The sequence below is a fragment of the Petaurus breviceps genome, unplaced genomic scaffold, assembly GCF_028583685.1.
Source record: "Petaurus breviceps papuanus isolate PSGF00001 unplaced genomic scaffold, PetGlider_PUasm1.0 182, whole genome shotgun sequence".
NCBI classification, from domain to species: domain Eukaryota; kingdom Metazoa; phylum Chordata; class Mammalia; order Diprotodontia; family Petauridae; genus Petaurus; species Petaurus breviceps.
Genome location: NW_027185786.1, coordinates 542,069 through 560,105, shown reverse-complemented (window position 1 = coordinate 560,105; position 18,037 = coordinate 542,069). Strand labels below are relative to the sequence as shown.

Sequence of the window (18,037 nt, the reverse complement as noted above, 5' to 3'; positions counted from 1 at the left end):
TTGGGGTCTTACGTTTCTATCTTGGTGAGTATAGGGAATGCAAGATAAGATTGATTTTCTGCTTAACATATTTCTCCTTCCCCAGTTTTGGCTTCTCAAGACTTGTTGACCAAAAAGTGAGAATCAAGGAGGCAAAGAGAATGGCTTCTGAGTGCCTAACAGCCTTGTCCCACGTAAGTTATTTTGTTCTCTCCCTCCTGAAAAGTAGTTTTATTACTAAAAGTGTGGACATATTTCATTCGCTTTCACTCCTTCTTCCAACAAATAACACTGAGGGTCCTAAATATCAATTATTCTTTCTTAGAACACTTTATTTCTTGTGTCTGATGAAGGACTCCTAGAGTTCATATCTTTTTTTAAAAAATTATCTTTTAAGTCAAAAATCTATTTTTCCCCTTCCACTTTCACCCTCCGTCATCCCTCTCCATTTTTGAGAAAAAACAAAAACAAAAACAAACAACTCTTGTAAGAAACATGGGTAGTCAAGCAAAACAAATAACTATTATCCAGGTCCAACAACATTCTTTATCATTAGTTGGAATATATTTATTATTGGAATATATCTTAAGAATCATGTGGACAAATATGATATGTGAGTTATCAGAGGTACAGAAAAGTGATGTATCTCATTCAAATAATGAATAAACATTTATTAAGTACCTATTATGTGCCACACATTGTGCTAAGTTCACAAAAAGAGGCAAAAGATGAAGTTTCTGGCCTAAAGGAGCTCCCAGTCTAGTGTGTGTGTGTGTGTGTGTGTGTGTGTGACAACAAGCAAATATATATATATATGTACAAACAAGCTATATATAGTATAAATAGATAATTAAATGAGGGACGGCACTAGAAACAAGAAGGGTTGGGGAAGGCTTCCAGTAGGAGATAGAATTTTAGTTGAGACTTAAAGGAAGCCAGAGAGGTTAGTGGTAGGAGCAAGGAAGGAAAATATTCCAGACATTGTGGACAGCCAGAGAAAATGTCCAGAGGTGAGAGATGGAGTGTCTTGTTTGCAGAACAGTCGGGGCCACTGTCACTGGATCAGGTATTACATGTCAGGGAGTAAGGTATAAGAAGACTGGGAAGGTAAGAGGTGTCTGGCTTATGAAGGGCTTTGAGAGCCAAATAGAAGAACATTTTATATTAGTTCCTAGAGGTGAAAGGGAGCCACTGGAGTTTATTTAGTGGAGGATGGTGGGTAGTGATATGATCACACCTGCGTTTTAGGAAAATCACTTTACAAAACTGTTACCATAAAAGTTATGTTAACCATAAAAGTCAACACCATTTTAATTTAATTATTACAAAGTCCAGGAGGTAATAGTAAAAAAGGGAGTCCCATTCAAAATAACTACAAAATGCATAAACTAGGAGTGAATCTACTGTAGCACACCCAATACCTATATGGAGACACTACAAAGTGAGTCTTAAAGAAATGAAAAAAAAAACAAATTAAGTAAATGTCTCTGAGGGACTAGAAAAGAAGGTGTGTATAAACTATAGAGTAAATCAGGAGCATCACAAGGTATATTTTCGACTTGTTTGGTTTTTTACCCAAAGTAATAAGAGGGCACCAAAAAAAATTACTTAACAGCCCCACTGCATCCCTGTGTATGTGTCTTTGGTGAAAGCTATTTTTTCACTCGAAATCAAATCCTTAGCTCTCGAATCTGGAAACGTTATTTTCAGGTCTTCTATACCCCACCTTTTTGTGATCGAAGTATTAAAGTGTTGTCAGACAAAATATAAATACATTCAAGATAAAACACAAAGAAGAGCTCCATGATGAAGAAAACACAATATTGAAAGCATTGGGGAATGCTTTACCCCATCTTCATAGTCATGTGTGACATTTAAAAACCTTAAGAGACATAGTTTATGGGTAATGAATAATTTTATTAATTATGCCACATATTATTAACAAAAGGGATGATCATTAGGCCATCTTTTGTGGACCACAGATGAATCATGACAGTGGGCTCATAGTTTATATGCTCTTGGAAGAGTGGTTTTTCTTGAGGGTGGCAATCAACTCTGATTGGTTAACAATAAAGAGAATGAATATTGTAATGAGACATAGACTTATTCTGATGAAGGACTGAGGGGGGATGTGGCTTTGATCATGTCATTTACTTCTAAATCATCCCCAGCCTCAGGGAAATCCAGACAAAGTATATCCCCAACCCAAGCCAGTATAGAACACTGTGGGCTGGAGTTTCACCTTAGATTAAATTTCTTATAAGGTTGGGTGGGAATAGCAATACCTAGATTGAGGAGAATGTTAATCCTATCTACTATCATCTGTCCTATACTTCAGAGGCTGAACCTCAAAACAAGAACTTTAGAAAAGGGGGGAAAACTCTGGATCTCCCAGAATCATTGGTCATTAATAATAATTTTTCTTATTCCCTCATTTGATTCTGTTGATAGACACAGTCCCTTCAATGCATCACTAACTGATATAACAAGAACTTCATCAAGGATTTCTAACTATGGAACTTATGAGGGAAAACAAAGTGAGGAAAAGGAAAGATCAATCACTGCTTTGACAAAATTAAAGGGAACAATCCCTTTTGCTAAGTAGACCTTACATATAAAAGGTGCAAAGGGAAAAGTAAACAATGAGAAAATAAAATGGTCTGTTTCTTAGAAGTCCTCCCTCATACAGTCATCTGATTCTCTGGAAGCATCTGCAGCCCTGTGATTTGGGTATAGTGTCAGAGCTGGACTGGCTTCTCTGATTCAGGTTACTTGTAGTGATCCTCCTGTCTTTCCAAAAAATCTCCTTCAAAATTGGCCCTAACACAAATTTCAGTTTACTTTGCCAATAACCAGGTAAAATAGTGAAAAAATTGCTCACATCTTATGTCTCTAATTTTATAAAGTCAAATTTGGAACCCTTTAGACCAGAATTTATATTTTTATGTTAGTCAGTTGTCGTGTTGATATATCTAAGAAACTCAAATACAAACTGAAAGTTAGAACCCAGTTTTTATACTTGGCATTATTCATTCCCTCATTAGGAGGATGAGATTCTGCTGAAGAATTATGATGAATTCTAATACAAAAATGAATTCATTTAAAAATTGCCAGATTAATTTCAATCATAGCAAAATATTCCAAGATGGGTTTATATAAATACATTAAATAATAAATATCAAAACAGTGTGTATCAAGTAAGTTTTTTATAATGAAACATTTTCAATTTTTATCCATGTTCAAATTAATGACCTCTAGTAAAAGTGAATCTTTAAAGTAATTTATAAAATAGATCACAATCCATTTTTCATTTGAGATAATGAATTGTTAATAATAACACAGAACTGAGTCAGTTATATTAACCTCACAGATAACATAATTATATACTCACAAGTCTTTGCATAATTTGCCCAATTGTCCTCATACTATTATGAGAAATTAAAGGACCTTTATCTTATACCTGAATATATAATTAATAACAGCACATGACAAGGCTAAATACTTATTTACTTAGTTGTGCAGAATATAGAAATGACTATAATTCTTGATCAAATAGCTCAACTATTATACCTGCATCTCACTATGGTTACACAGATGTAGTCCAGCATTAATCTTAAAAAAAAATCTACTTAGTCACATTTATACCAATCATCTAACATGGTTATAGAAATTTGTCATAAAAAAAGAACAGGGACATAGTTACACAATAATGGAATAATGCTTCCCTAACATCATGTCAATTCCAGGTGAAAGTTATGTAGATAACCAGTTGCATTGAGACAGAAATAAATTCAGCCAGGTGGGATATTTTCTATTTAAGAGAACATGTCATACTGGTGAAATTGAGTCAAGAGAATCCTAGCTCAGCCCATGCCAAGAGTTGCTCCCCCAACCTTTCCATGAGAAATCCACCTGCAGTTCATGGTTGTCAATCCCATAGAGTTGCTGGCATCATGGATCATTGGCTATAGCACTCCTTGATAATCATACCTGAAATCAGACTCAGAATAATATTATTTATAGTACCATAAGGTCTAAAATAGCAAGTTCCAATTATAGCTTTCAGTGGTTTCAGCTCTCAAGGATCACATTTCCTTGATGACAAGTATTGACTGTAATTTCACATTTGTAACAGTAAGAGATTCATCTTGAAAAATAACAATTTATCCTGATGTAACTAATACTCATGGCAAGTAGGTCATTTTTCATCCCTAAGTTCAAAATTACACAAATGATTTTGCTTTAAGATACTTAATAACAAAAAACAAAAGATTTGAGATTAGATATGTAAATATAATAATCCCAAATTGTATACAGAGGACAGTTTATGTGAAATGTTGTCTATAGTAAAACACATTCAATTAATAACCATGTTTGAATGGACATAAACATAGACTACTGCTCTCAGAATTCTTTTAAACAATGGAAATATCTCTAGGAAACTCTAAAGTAGTTTGCATGCATTTCAGGGCATGCTCTACACACAGGTTCTAATCCCAGATTAAATAACAAACATGAGTAAAATCATATTTCCCTTTAAGGTGACACAAGATAGCTCATAAGTTACTATTCTTCATTAACATAAATAACTGTACTGAAATCCTGTTACTTAAAGCATAAACAAAAGAGGTTTCTGACTTTAACCTCACAATTTAATGGATTCATTTCTTGGTTTCACAAGATTCTCTAACTTTGTTGAATTATGCTCTTATCATTCTAAAAGAATGAGATACTTGGGGTGGGTAGGTGGAGCAGTGAATAGAGTACCGGCCCTGAAGTCAGGAGGACCTGAGTTCAAATCCGGCCTCAGACACTTGACACGATTACTAGCCAGGTGACTTTGGGCAAGTCACTTAACCCCAATTGCCTTCTGGACAAAAACAAAAAAAGAATGAGATACTTCAGGAACTGAATCTTATACATATGACAAATTCAAGCACTGATTTAATTCTTCCTTAGACTATGGAATGACTACAAATCCAGGTCAAAATAGCAATATCTTCCCCCCTTGCAGCTTATTACAGTAATTCAGGTGCTTTAGTATTAATATAATAACTAGTAGATCCAGTATTGCAGCGGGAAAGTTTCACTGTTTGCCTACCCTTATAAGAGAAATTTCCTGTGAGAGTTAGAAGTGGGAACATGGTTATAAAAGCCTCAGACATTTTTATGTGTCCATTGTGGGATTTTATTTTGCTTAACTGCATATTTTTTTAGTGGATTTTGTTTTTCTTTTTCAATGGTAAGAGGGGTGAGGATAAGAAAGAAATGTTTGTTAATTGAATAAAAATCAAAATTTTAAAAGAATAACTTGAATGTTTTACTTGGAACTCATTGTGCAGAATGATTTGTAAGGCTGACTTCAAGCAATAAATTAAAATTATTTATAATTTATAAAGTGCAGAACATGTTAAATAAATTTTCAAGGAATACTTGACATGGAATACTCCAGTTTCTTGATTCTATGGAAACTACTCACTATAGACGTAACCAATTTCATGTCTTCCTCATGTTCCATGTGAAGAATGGTCCTTGAATGCATGGGAATGTTTTTGACTATTTCAGAAATTGTTAACATTGCAAGATGTGGTTGTAGACTTCACCCAAGAGGAATGGAGCCTGTTGGATCCTGCTGAGAAGGACCTTTTCTGGGATGTGATGCTTGAAAACTATGAGAATTTTGTCTCCCTTGGTAAGGATGGCTTTTCTCTCATGAATTGTCTCATTGTCATTTTCTAGAGGTCATGGAATGTCTCACATGATTTGCTGAGTTCTGACTTGGTGTTTAGAGGTTTCTCATGAATACATGTAATGTAGAAAGAGCCTTTTATCATTTAGTGTAAAGAGGCAAGATGTTCCTGCTCCTTATTCAGAGGAAAGGCCTTGGCTTTTTACAACTAGAAATCAGCTGCTTCATTATATTGCTTCTGAAGCTGTACTTTGCCTACTTTATACTCAGAAAAAACAAAAACTTCTCCACCCAAGTACCTATTCCAGTTACTCTTTGGAGACATGGAAGATATCTATAGTCTTTGTAGGGAATGTGCTGAAATAAAATAATTTTGTTTGAACCTAAGTCAAACCCTGTCAGTTATCTTCCATGTTTGATGTCATTGAACCATAGTATATAGCATTCTTAAGAGTTCCTTTATAGATTGCTCTCTATTTCCCTAAAGAGAAAGAGGTTAAGAGTGAATTCTTAAATATCTGTTTGTTCTCAGCATGTTTCCAAATGTTTCCTCATGAGCAAGGACTTCCAGATTCCAAACAACTTTTGATTTCTCATTTGGAGAGAAAAGAAGCACCGTGGCTGCCAATGGAAGAAGTCCTAAAAAGCATTTATGTGGGTGAGTGAATAAAAACCAGGCAAATGGTTATACAAGATTTGAGGCTACATTGTAGCTACTCAGTAAGGATGCATTTACCTTTGGAATGTTAGATTGGACCTTATTCTAAAAGATCTCTAAGCCTCTGGAGAAAAACTGTGGTTGTCCCCGTTTAGCTACTTCTACATCTTATTTTCTCCTGATCTTCCTGTTCTCATATTTCCCTATAGCCTCAGAAGAAGAGGTATTCCTTGTCCAGAAAGATATCTTGTAAGACTTTTTCAAATATGTTGCTAAATCTAGTCACCTGTTCTCTATATCTAACATGCACCTCTTCATACATCTTAAAGAAAATGAGCTGCATTGTGTACAATATGCACTTGTCAAATTAAAATATTGCTTTTGGTGGGGATTAATACTTTTCTAAAAATGTGATTTTTTTTGCCAGAGATTTTCTTTAGTTTAAGAAATCCATTTGTTAGAAATAACCTCTTTCCATTTTCTGATAAGGCATTCATGAAGTCCTCTGTAATTAACTGTTCTTTCTATCTTCATACCCACTTTCCAGGAATGTTCTTTCTACCTGTACCATATTAGTTTTCATTATTCTTCATGAATGTGACAGAATCTAGAACTCAGTATGAATTAATTTAATTTTTCACTGAGCATTGAATATTGATACCTTTTACTCCCCTCCCCCTTAGATTTTCTTCCTGAGCATAATACATTTGAACTGAAATGCAGTCTGGGATCAATCCTCACTACACAACAGAAAATTCCTGAAAAAAAATATGTCCATGAATATGACAGCCTTGGGAAGAACTTCAATCTGTTTTCAAACCCAAGTGAACATAATAGAATTTGCTTGAAATTATCTCAGCATAAGAAATGCAAGAAGCCCACCTTCATTCACCATTCAAAACGTATGTATTCCCATAGGACATATCCTCAAGGACAACTGTCTAAACATGATGAAGCTGGCAAAGACTTCAGCATCAATTCAAAGGTTCCTGAACCTCAAAGTGTTTATAGTGGTGAAGAGAAAATTTTTGAATGTAATGAACGTGGGCAAGCTGACCACACTAAACAATACCTAACTGTATATCAAACAGCTCATCGTGGAGAGAAGCCCCATAAATGCAAAGACTGTGAAAAAGTCTTTAGCTCCTGGATAAACCTTTTTCTGCATAAGAAAAGTCATAGTGGAGAGAAATCCTTTTTATGTAATGAATGTGGCAAAGCCTTTAAGCAGAAACGACACCTTAAAATCCATAAAATGATTCATGCTAGACAGAAGACTTATGAATGTAATATGTGTTTGAAACCCTTCAGTAATAAATACTACTTAGACCAACATAAAAAAATCCATACTAACGATATACTCTATAAATGTAATCATTGTGGGAAAGCATTCTGCCAGGAATCACACTTTATTAAACATAAGTTAATTCATACTAAAGAAAGACCATTTGGATGTAATGAATGTGGGAAAGCTTTCAGCAATAAACACTATCTAAGCAAACATCAAAAAATTCATATTGGTGTGAAACCCTTCAAATGTAATGAATGTGGGAAGGCCTTTAGCAGTAATAGCTACCTGATTCAGCATAAAAAAATTCATACTGGAGTGAAACCCTTCAAATGTAATCAATGTGGGAAAGGCTTCATGAGTAATAGCTACCTAATTCAGCATCAAAGAATCCATGCTGGAGGGAAACCCTATAAATGTTATGAATGTGGGAAAGCTTTCAGCAGTAATAGCTACCTAATTCAGCATCAGAGAATTCATACAGGTGAGAAACTGTATAAATGCAATGAATGTGGGAAGACTTTCATTAGTAATAAACAGCTATCACAGCATAAAAGAATCCATACTGGAGAGAAGCCTTACAGCTGTAATGAATGTGGAAAAACCTTCAGGCAGATGGGACATGTTGAAACTCATAAAAAGATTCATACAGGTGAGAAGCCTTATGAATGTAATGAATGTGGGAAAGCCTTCATCAGTAATCAACAGCTATCCCGACATCAAAGAATTCATATTGGAGGAAAACCCTATAAATGTAATGAATGTGGAAAAGCTTTCAGTAGTAATAGCTACTTGACTCTACATCAAAGAATTCATCCTGGAGGGAAGCCCTATAAATGTAATGAATGTGGCAAAGTCTTTATCAGTAATAATAACCTAATTCAGCATCAAAAAATACACCCTGGAGAAAACCCCTATAAATGTAATGAATGTGGGAAAGTCTTCAGTAGTAACAGCTACCTAATTCAACATCAAAGAATTCATACTGGAGAGAAACCCTACAAATGTAATGAATGTGGAAAAGCCTTCATCTGTAATAGCTACCTAGTTCAACATCAACGAATCCATACTGGAGGGAAGGCCTATACATGTAATGAATGTGGAAAAGCCTTTAGCAGCCATCAAAAGCTCACTCTTCATCAAAGGATCCATACTGGGGAGAAACCCTACAAATGTAATACATGTGGCAAAGCCTTCAACAGTAACAGCTATCTCATTGAACATCAAAGAATCCATACTGGAGAGAAACCCTATAAATGTAAGGAATGTGGCAAAGCCTTCAGGCAAAGTTCATCCCTTATGCAACATCAGAAAATTCATACCGGAGAGAAACCTTATAATTGTAATGAATGTGGGAAGGCCTTCAGGCAAAGTTCATCTCTTATGCAACATCAGGTAATTCATACTGGGGAGAAACCCTACATATGTAATGAGTGTGGGAAAGCATTCAACAATAATCAAAATTTATCACGACACCAAAGAACTCATACTGGAGAGAAACCCTATAAGTGTAATAAATGTGGGAAAGCCTTTAGCAGTAATAGCTACCTAACTCAGCATCAAAGAATCCATACTGGAGAGAAACCCTATAAATGTAATGCATGTTGGAAAGCCTTTAGTAGTAATCAAAAGCTCTCAAGACATCAAAGAGTCCATACTGGAGAAAAACCCTATAAATGTAATGAATGTGGGAAAGCCTTCTGTTCCAATTCTAGATTTGAAACACACAAGGCAATTCATTCTGGAGAGAGACCTGTTTAAATAGAATGAATACAGGAGAGGCTTTAGGTTTGAGACTCCTATAATACGAATATGTAGCCATACTGGAAAGAAATCTTAAGCAATAAAATCAATGTGTGAAAGCCTTCTGTGGAAGGGGAAACCCTAATATACACAAGAAAACTCAAGGCTCTTGAGAAACCCTTTAAGTGTAATGAGTGTAGAAAACTAGATTGACATCTTAAAGAACATGACTCAGTGCTGCTAAAGGTTCATTGAACTTACAGAATATTGTAAAGGTTTCATATGGGAAGTGGTTAGTATAAATCAGAGTTTTCATACTGAAAATACATTCTGGGTAGTAAATGTGTGAAAACTTTCAAATGACAATATCATAAGACACTTCATACTAAAAAGAGGAACCTGTTAAATATGAAGAATGTTAGAAAATATTCAGGCTCAATCAGACCTTTGTACATAAGAAAATTATTATCATAGAGAATGCAATTTTTTTTCCAGAAACCTTTGGCTAAAGAACTTGCAAATTATCTGATAATACTGATGAGATTCTTTATGAATAAAAATCACAGTTTCTGAGAGAATTCATATTAAAGATTAACTGCATTTATTATAATGCAGTAAAGGTTTGAAAACATATGCAAAATCATAAATTTTCAGAGTTAGAGTGGACTTCAGAGAACATCTAGTCCAAGTTGTATCTGAACAAAATTGCCCCATACTCCATACAAATCCTCACCCAGCCTTTGTTCTTTAATGAGGAGGAACCCAAAGAGTTCCTGAGGGAGTCTGTTCTACTTTTGGATAGTGCCTGTTATTAGGAAGTCTTTCCCTATATTAAGTCTAAATTTGCTTCTTTGTAATTTCCCTCCCTTTTTCTTGTTTATATTCTCTATGGCCCAAGAGAACAAGCCGAATCCTTCTTGCCTGTGAGAAACCATATGCTTAAGGTCAGCTATGATAGATAGCCTGTTTTTTTTTAAGCAATTGGGGCTAAGTAACTTGCTCAAGGTTACACGGCCAGTTATTTCTGGGTGTGGTGCTAAGTATCTGAGCCCGGATTCGATCCCCAGGTCATCCCGACACTGGAGCCGGTGCTCTTTACTTGCTGAGCCACCTGGCCCCCCTAAGCAATTGGGGTTAAGTAACTTGCTCAAGGTTACACATCTAGGTGTTTCTGGGTGGGTGCTAAGTGTCTGTGGATTTGATCCCCAGGTCATCTCAGCATTGGAGCCGGTGCTCTTGCTGTGCTACCTGGCCGCCCCAGATAGCCTGTCTTTAATTCTTCAGATAAAATACCCTCAGTTTATTCTCATATAACATGAACTAACATGCCATTCGCCATTTAGGTTGCTTTCCTCCAGATTCCTTAAGCTTATCAATGTCTTTCCTAAAATACAGTATGCAAATCTGATGACAAAATTCTACATCTACTTCAAATGAGGGGCACACTCATAATACTGTCACTCCTGGTCTTACTCCTCTCCTGACATACCTTAAGACTGAATTTGCTATTTTGGGTGCCCCTTCAATCTTTGACTCCTTAATGAGCTTTTCATCCACTAAAATCCTAGATCTTTTTCTTATGATCTACTGGTAACCATCCTTCTATCTTATCACTTGCATTTGATATTTTGAACTCAACTGCAAAATTTTCCATTTTTTATTTCATCCTATTCAGTTTGGCCCCATTTGGTCAGAAGTTAAGATCTTTTGGAACCTTGGCTGTGATTAGCTGCCCCTGCCACATTTGTACCAGCTGCAAGTTTGATAAGTATGACACATGCATCTTTAGCTAGGCCATCTGTTAAAATATTAAACAGGTCAGAGCCTAGCACAGATCCCAGGAACATTGTAACAGAAATCTCTTTCCAAGGTGACTTAACAACAACAATAGGTTGCTCTTATAGAATGCCTACTGTGTTCCAGGCGTTCTGCTAAACACTTTATAGAGAGCATCTCATTTTATCCATGTAACTCCCTTGGGAGGTACATGCTATTATTATTCTTATTTTACAGGTGAGGTTCCACGACTTGGCCAAGATCACATAGCTAGTAAGTGTCTGAGCATTTGAATTCAAGCCATCTTGACTTTGTGGCCAGTACAGTATCTACTGCACCACCTAGCTGCCCTCAAATTATACCCACTGATTGAGAAAGTGTCTGATTTTGTCATTAGCTATAATATTGTTAGTTGCCTTAAGAGAGAAGAATGTCTATCTTTCTATTAGTACTCAGGTTACGATATTCTAGATGCTAGAGGATATTAAATGAACCATAGTTTATGGATGCACATAGCTCACAGGATCCAGAGAGGAGGCAGGAGATATGACATGTGAAACAATTTTAATACAAAATATTGTGTGAGATGCATGTTGCATGAGAAGGGAATTCAAAGGCATTATTTCCCGAGTCCCAACTTCTTGTTGGGAGAGGGGAATTTGACTTCCTTAGTGATAATTCTATACTCAAATCTCCCAGCTAATAAGGGAGATTTATAAGCTGGTGCCCACTTTCAGAGATGCCAAGTCATCAACTCCCAAGGTTCAGATTTCTTGAGTTTGAGAGTTCCAGGAACTGGGCCTTCTAGAGCAGTTGTGTCAAACTCAAGTAGAAATGAGGCCACTCAATAGTAAACAATGATCCATCCAGGCTTCATGTTGACTTAAAGCACATGAACATTATATTCTTTTGTATTTTTATTTGTTTTGTTAAATATTTCCCAATTACAGTTTAATCTTGTTTGGGTAACAGTCTGTTTGACACCTTTATTCTAAAGAGATTTGATGCATCCTACTGTTGGTTGAAACCCCTGTGGTTCTTGTGCAGCATCCTTTGCTATTTAGAGTGCAGAGTTGCACTCCAGGAGTCAGAAGTGGAGTCTACAGCCAGGTGCTGTGCAGCTAATCTGAGCCCTTCTAATTTTGACCCTATATTGCAGAATCCTCGCCCTTCTGACGCCACCTGTAATTGTGGAGATGTGTGCCCCAGGGAAGATGCCTTGTTGGCCCTTTTCCTATGATGCTACTTTAGCAAATAGCTTTTGGTCCATGACTGACAATTGAAAGGTGAACACATTGGTTGGGGCTTGTGAGCTATAGTTTTAGGAGTTCAGGGTTCCTATAGTTTAGGAGGGTAAAAAGTCAGCACCCTGATCTTCAGAAAATACAAACAGAAATTACAAGCAGACAAAAAATGCAGAGAGAATAACACAATTAAACAGACCAACAGACAGGTCTTCTGGCTCTCTGACCATTACATACATACATTATTAGTTACCAGAGAGAGAAGCACCAACATCTGGGTTTTCAAAGCTGGGTGGCTCAAAGGCTACCCAGAATCTCATCTGGCCAAATCAAACAATTCTTCCTATAAATGAACCCCAAAGCAAAATCTCACCTCAGAGTATATATAGCCTTCTCCAGGGTCAGAGAACATCACAACCTTTGTGACCCACTGCCTAATTACAAAGTAACAAAAGGTATGTGCCTTCCTGAAAACAAGCCTCCCTAGGCAAGCTTCTTTCATTGGGCTCCAAGTGAGGCCCATTAAGTGGCAGGGAAGGTCTTCAAATTCCCTAGGCCTATTAAGGGGCAGGGAAGACCTTCAAATTCCCTTACCATTACAACATCTACTACAGTGGTTTGTGTTTTGTTCTCAACCTGGCCCTACCCTACCTTTCCTATTGAACTCTATGGTTGATCTATCCTGACCTGCTTAAATTCCTCAGACACAACCTTCCACCTCTTCTCTCTAACTTTGCACTGACCATCCCCCATACCCGGAACATTTTCCCTCCTGGCTTCTTGGACTCCTTTTAGGCCTGAGTTCAGATACCACCTTCTGAGGAACTGACCTTCTGGTGCCTTTCTCCCCAGAATTTCCTTCTGGCAACTCTCTGTTTATCTTATGACCACCTCTATATATGTACATGTATTCTTTATTAGAATGTAAGCTCCTTGAGAGAAAATATTTTTTTTAAAAATTTCTTTGTATCACAAGGACTCAGCACAGTGTTTGGCACATAACTAGAGCTTAATAAATACTTACTGATTCATTCATTGATTGTTGTCTAAGTGGAGAAGGATCATTGCTTGGTGGAGAGGTCAGGGAAGGAATGCATAGAAGGGTTTGCATTTGTGTGGAGCCATAAAGCACAGGGGAAGTTTGAAGGGACAAATATTAAAGTACCTACTGTGGGAATAAAAATATATACATATATTTGTGTATACACATACACACACAATCTGATTTATCCTCACAGCAACACTGGAAGTTAAATGATATCCTTATTTTACTGGTGAGGAAACTAAGGCAGACAGGGTCACATATCTGGTAAGAGTCTAAGGCAGATCTTCCTTACTTCGGGACCAGCACTGTATCTATTTCATTACCTAATTTCCTGTAATAGGACAGGTATGATATTTGGGTAGAGGTGGCAATGGGAAGGCCATTACAGATTTATGCAGCAATTTGAACAAAGTCATAGGGGCAGGGCCACGTGAATATTTTTAGCAGAGATTATACTCAAATTTGGCTGAAGCATAGCACATGTGTAGATGTAGCATATGTGTGGGGAATGTAATGTGTACTGTTGGTGGAGCTGTGACTTGATCCAGTCATCCTGGAAAGGCATTCTGATTTATGCCTAAAAGTTACTAAAATGCGCATGCCTTTTATCCTAGCTGTACCACTACTAGACCTATACCTAAAAAAAGAGAAAGGAAAATGTTCTGCATTTTCTGCTTTGTCTAACAGCTCTTTTCATAGCCAAAAAGTGGGACTAAAGGAATGTTTTCCTACTGGGAAATGGCTAAACAAACTGGTGTGTGAACATCATGGAATAATTGTGCCATAAGAAATGAGGAAATGGACATTTTCAGAGGAACCTAGGAAGACCTCTCCGAACTGATACAGAATAAAATGAGCTAAACCAGAACAGTTTAAACAATGATAACTTTACAGAGAAAAATAACTCTGAAAGACTTTAGAACTCTGATCGACACAATGATAATGAAGAGTCCAAAAGAATATAGGTGAAACATGATTCACATCTTGACAGAGAGGTGATGAACTTAAGAGGTAGAAAGAGACATACATTTTGGTCATTGTTTTCTTGGACCGTGCAGCCGTGTGTTGAGTGCTTTAAAAATTATTTATATTTACTTAGTGGAAAGAGGGGAAATAGGAGGGACAGCTTGATTTTTAAAGAAAAAAGGGATATTTAGGCTATGATATGCCATTATTTCATTTTTTTAAAAAGCAATTGGGTTAAGTAACTTGCTCAACTGGCCAGTTATTTCTGGGTGTGGTGCTAAGTATCTGAACCCGGATTTGATCCCCAGGTCATCCTGACACTGGGGCCAGTGTTCTTACTTGCTGAGCCACCTGGCCTCCCCTATTTCATTTTTTTAAGTTCATTTTTTTCAGTGAACAAATATCAATCTTCTTTATCTCCCATCTCATTTTGACATTTTCCCCAGTGGGGGGAAAACACCCTGCAACAAATACACAGTCAAGGAACACAAATCCACACATTGGCCAAATCCAAAAATTTGTGTCTCACTCTGAATATCTAGTCCATCGCTTCTCTATGAGGAGATTGGCAGCATTCTAAATCATTGGACCTCTGGTATCATTTTTGATCATTTCATTGTTCTTAAGCCTTTTAAAAATCATTTGCTTTTGTAACGTTGTTACAGCCGTTCTCCTGGTTCTGCTCAATCCACATTTATTAAAATGTCATTTATTGTTTTGCAGTGGTGTTGCTCTGAATTAAAACTTGAGCACTGAAACACACCACCAAAGAAAAATGGCAAAAACACATTGCATTATTTTGCTACTAAAATTTTTTTTCAATAGAATTCCTCATTGAGGTAAGGTTGCTATTGCTATTATTATTGTTGTGAATGAGTAGGGGAGTATTTATTGAAAACATTGCATTAAGTGTACAGGATTTAATGTAGATACCATTTTTATTTTTAAACCATTCTACTGCTAAATTACATCTTATATAACAAAAGAGAATTTAAGGAATCAGAGGACTGCACTTCATAATTCTTCATATAGCCAGATAGTGAGTGATTCTGTCAGGGTTAGTATTCCCTGATGAAATGCAGTGTACCCCAAGAGTGAAAACTTCATATGAGTGGCAGTACTTTCAGTAATGTTATGTTATGGGAAGACCTTCCAGTTACAGTCAGACATCGGTTTTTGCATATGCTGCTAAAAAGTGTAAGGGGCCCCAGAAATGACTGGCTTTTACTTGAGATCTTAGGTTATTTCAGGGCTCTACATCTATTCACCAGTGAAGATTTCACGTGAGAGTTGCCTACTTCGTGGAAGTAATTTGTGATTAATAAGTGATTTACCTGCCTAAAACTAGCATATGTCAGGACCACATCCATTATGTCACCATTTCTTGACAGTACGTGGGATGCCCCATGCTCGTGGCTTGTTATTTGATTAACAGGAAGGAAGATGATATGGCTTAAATAGCTTGGAGTCAATTGTCTCTGTTCTGTGACTTGTTTGGTTACCTTTTTGGGTTGTCTTTCTTTACTTTATTGTAGTTATTCTATAATTAGTGTTCTTCTTCATTCTGTGTCACTTGATACATTTTCCCTTGTTTCCATTAATTCTCCATGTTTGTCTGTCCGTACAGTATACTAACATTCCATTACATTCACATAGCAGTTTATTCAATTGTTCCTCAATTTTTGAGCCCGTCATTTTTCAGATTTCTGCTGTTACAAATAGTGCTGTTAAGAATAAGGTAATTATGATGAAGAGTTAGATGAGCAGAACTGTGCTCATCTCAGCAGAACTATACAGGGACAATATTTCTAGAGGAAAAACAACTTTGAAAGATATTAGAACTCTTGTTGTGATGATGAACCATGAGTCCAACAGGACTGAAGGAGGCTGCCCCCTCCTGCCAGAAAGGTGATGGACTTAAAATGCAGAATGATACGTTTTTGGACACAGTGTGGGAATTTGTTTTGTTAAGACTGTACATAATTTGCTGGGCAGCTAGGTGGCACAGTGAACAGAGGGCTGGGCCTGGAGCCAAGAAAACTCATTTTCCTGAGTTCAAATCCAGCCTCAGACACTTACTAGCTGTGTGACCCTAGGCAGGTCACTTAATCCTGTTTGCCTCAGTTTCCTCATCTGTAAAATGAGCTTGAGAAGGAAATGGTAAAACCCCTCCAGTATCTCTGCCAAGAAAACCCCCAATGGGGTCACAAAGAAACAACTGAACAACAACATACATATTTGCTATAAAGGTTTTCTTTTTTATTTCCAAAATTGTTTAATGGGGGCAGTAGTGAGACAGTAAATTATTATAAAAGTAAATAAATGTTTAACAAATAATATTTTGTTACATCTTTGTTCCTTTATTTGCTTTTTTACAGTTGTTTATGGGCTTCTGTGAATCCACTGCATGTTCTGTATTTTCTAGAGACCTTTCCCAGTCCTTCCCACTAAGGAAGGTCACCTTTAATCTACAAGGTATATATCTTGTATTTATATTGTCATTTGCATGTTCTTTCCCCCATTAGAATGTGAGTTCCTTGAAAGCAAGTTCTGTGTTTTTGCCTTTCTCTGTATCCCCAGTGCTTGGCACTGCACTTGGCACATAAGTGTCTAATAAATGCTTGTTGATTGACTGAAATAAAAGCTGTTCTGCACCAATATAATTTGTTACCATGAGTGCTTTAATGTGAACTGGGAGCCCTTTTACCTACATTTATGGAAATCTAGATACAAGTCATATTCAGAGATTTTGCAGAGTAAACTCTGGGAGGGAGCAATAATCTTTTAGTGTTATCTCCAAGATCAGACCTAGTTTATTAAATCCTATTGCTTGGGGCATGCACCCCGGGATCCCTTGTATAAAGAATGCTGTGATTCAGAATAATTTTCCATGAAATCTTCTCTTGGTTGTAGCTCCCGAGGTAGCTATTCCTGACCTTGGAGAGGTGGAAAGCTTTACCCCACCATCCACTCCCTGGGGAGCTCTCAGAATTTGAGGATGGGAAGGCAAGGTACCAGAGACCTTGGTGACAGAAGCCAAAAAGACCTGAGTAGGTCTGTTGGCTCATTTTCATAGGTCCTCATAAAAATGTTCATTCTCCCAGCAGATTCCATCCTCTCAGGAATGAAATACAACCCATTATTCAAGGGGCAGCTGCAGCCACTGAAACCCATCCTCTAGGAAGTGCCAGTGAATGACCCTAAGACAATTCATCATGTGGCAGGGCCAGTTCCTGAGACTTGACTCACTTCCATAATCCCTTTATGACTCCATTACACTTTTATTGTATGAACTTGGTTGGTTGGTTTGTTTTGCTCCCATTTGCTAATGGTATTAAGATTTATTCATCCAAATGGGATCAGAGATTCTTAGGGGCAGGAAAAGCATAAAGGTTTGGGAGAAAATAGACATTCTTTCCCTAATGGTTGGACAAATCCTTATTAGTTTCCTTTGTAGTTCATCTTCCATGTCCTGCCCTCTTGTGCAAAGGCTGTGTCTTAGGCCTTTGACTCTTCTGTCTCTAAACTCTCTCCATGAAATTAGCTCTCAAAGTTCAAGTATCTCCATGCAGCTGATGGATATAAAATCCACATCAACAAATCTACATATCCAGACCTCATCTTTCTTCTAGATTACAATCATATATCC

General features: G+C 36.9%; 1 protein-coding gene across 5 annotated transcripts in view; it reads left to right on the top strand.

The window, feature by feature from the left end:
- LOC138160778 (zinc finger protein 665-like) overlaps positions 1-17,042 on the top strand; it is an 86,416-nt gene extending 69,374 nt beyond the window's left edge. For 3 of the 5 annotated variants that reach the window (XM_069087512.1, XM_069087513.1, XM_069087514.1), the window contains exons 2-5: positions 86-173; positions 5,545-5,671; positions 6,201-6,326; positions 7,010-11,406. In XM_069087512.1, coding sequence (XP_068943613.1) covers positions 141-173; positions 5,545-5,671; positions 6,201-6,326; positions 7,010-9,375 — 2,652 coding nt within the window. In that variant the 5' untranslated portion in view covers positions 86-140 and the 3' untranslated portion in view covers positions 9,376-11,406. Of the gene's footprint in view, positions 1-85; positions 174-5,544; positions 5,672-6,200; positions 6,327-7,009; positions 11,407-16,766 lie in introns of those variants that run through there. The other 2 variants (XM_069087515.1, XM_069087516.1) reach the window with 2 other exon arrangements.
- The last annotated feature ends 995 nt before the right edge of the window (positions 17,043-18,037 follow it).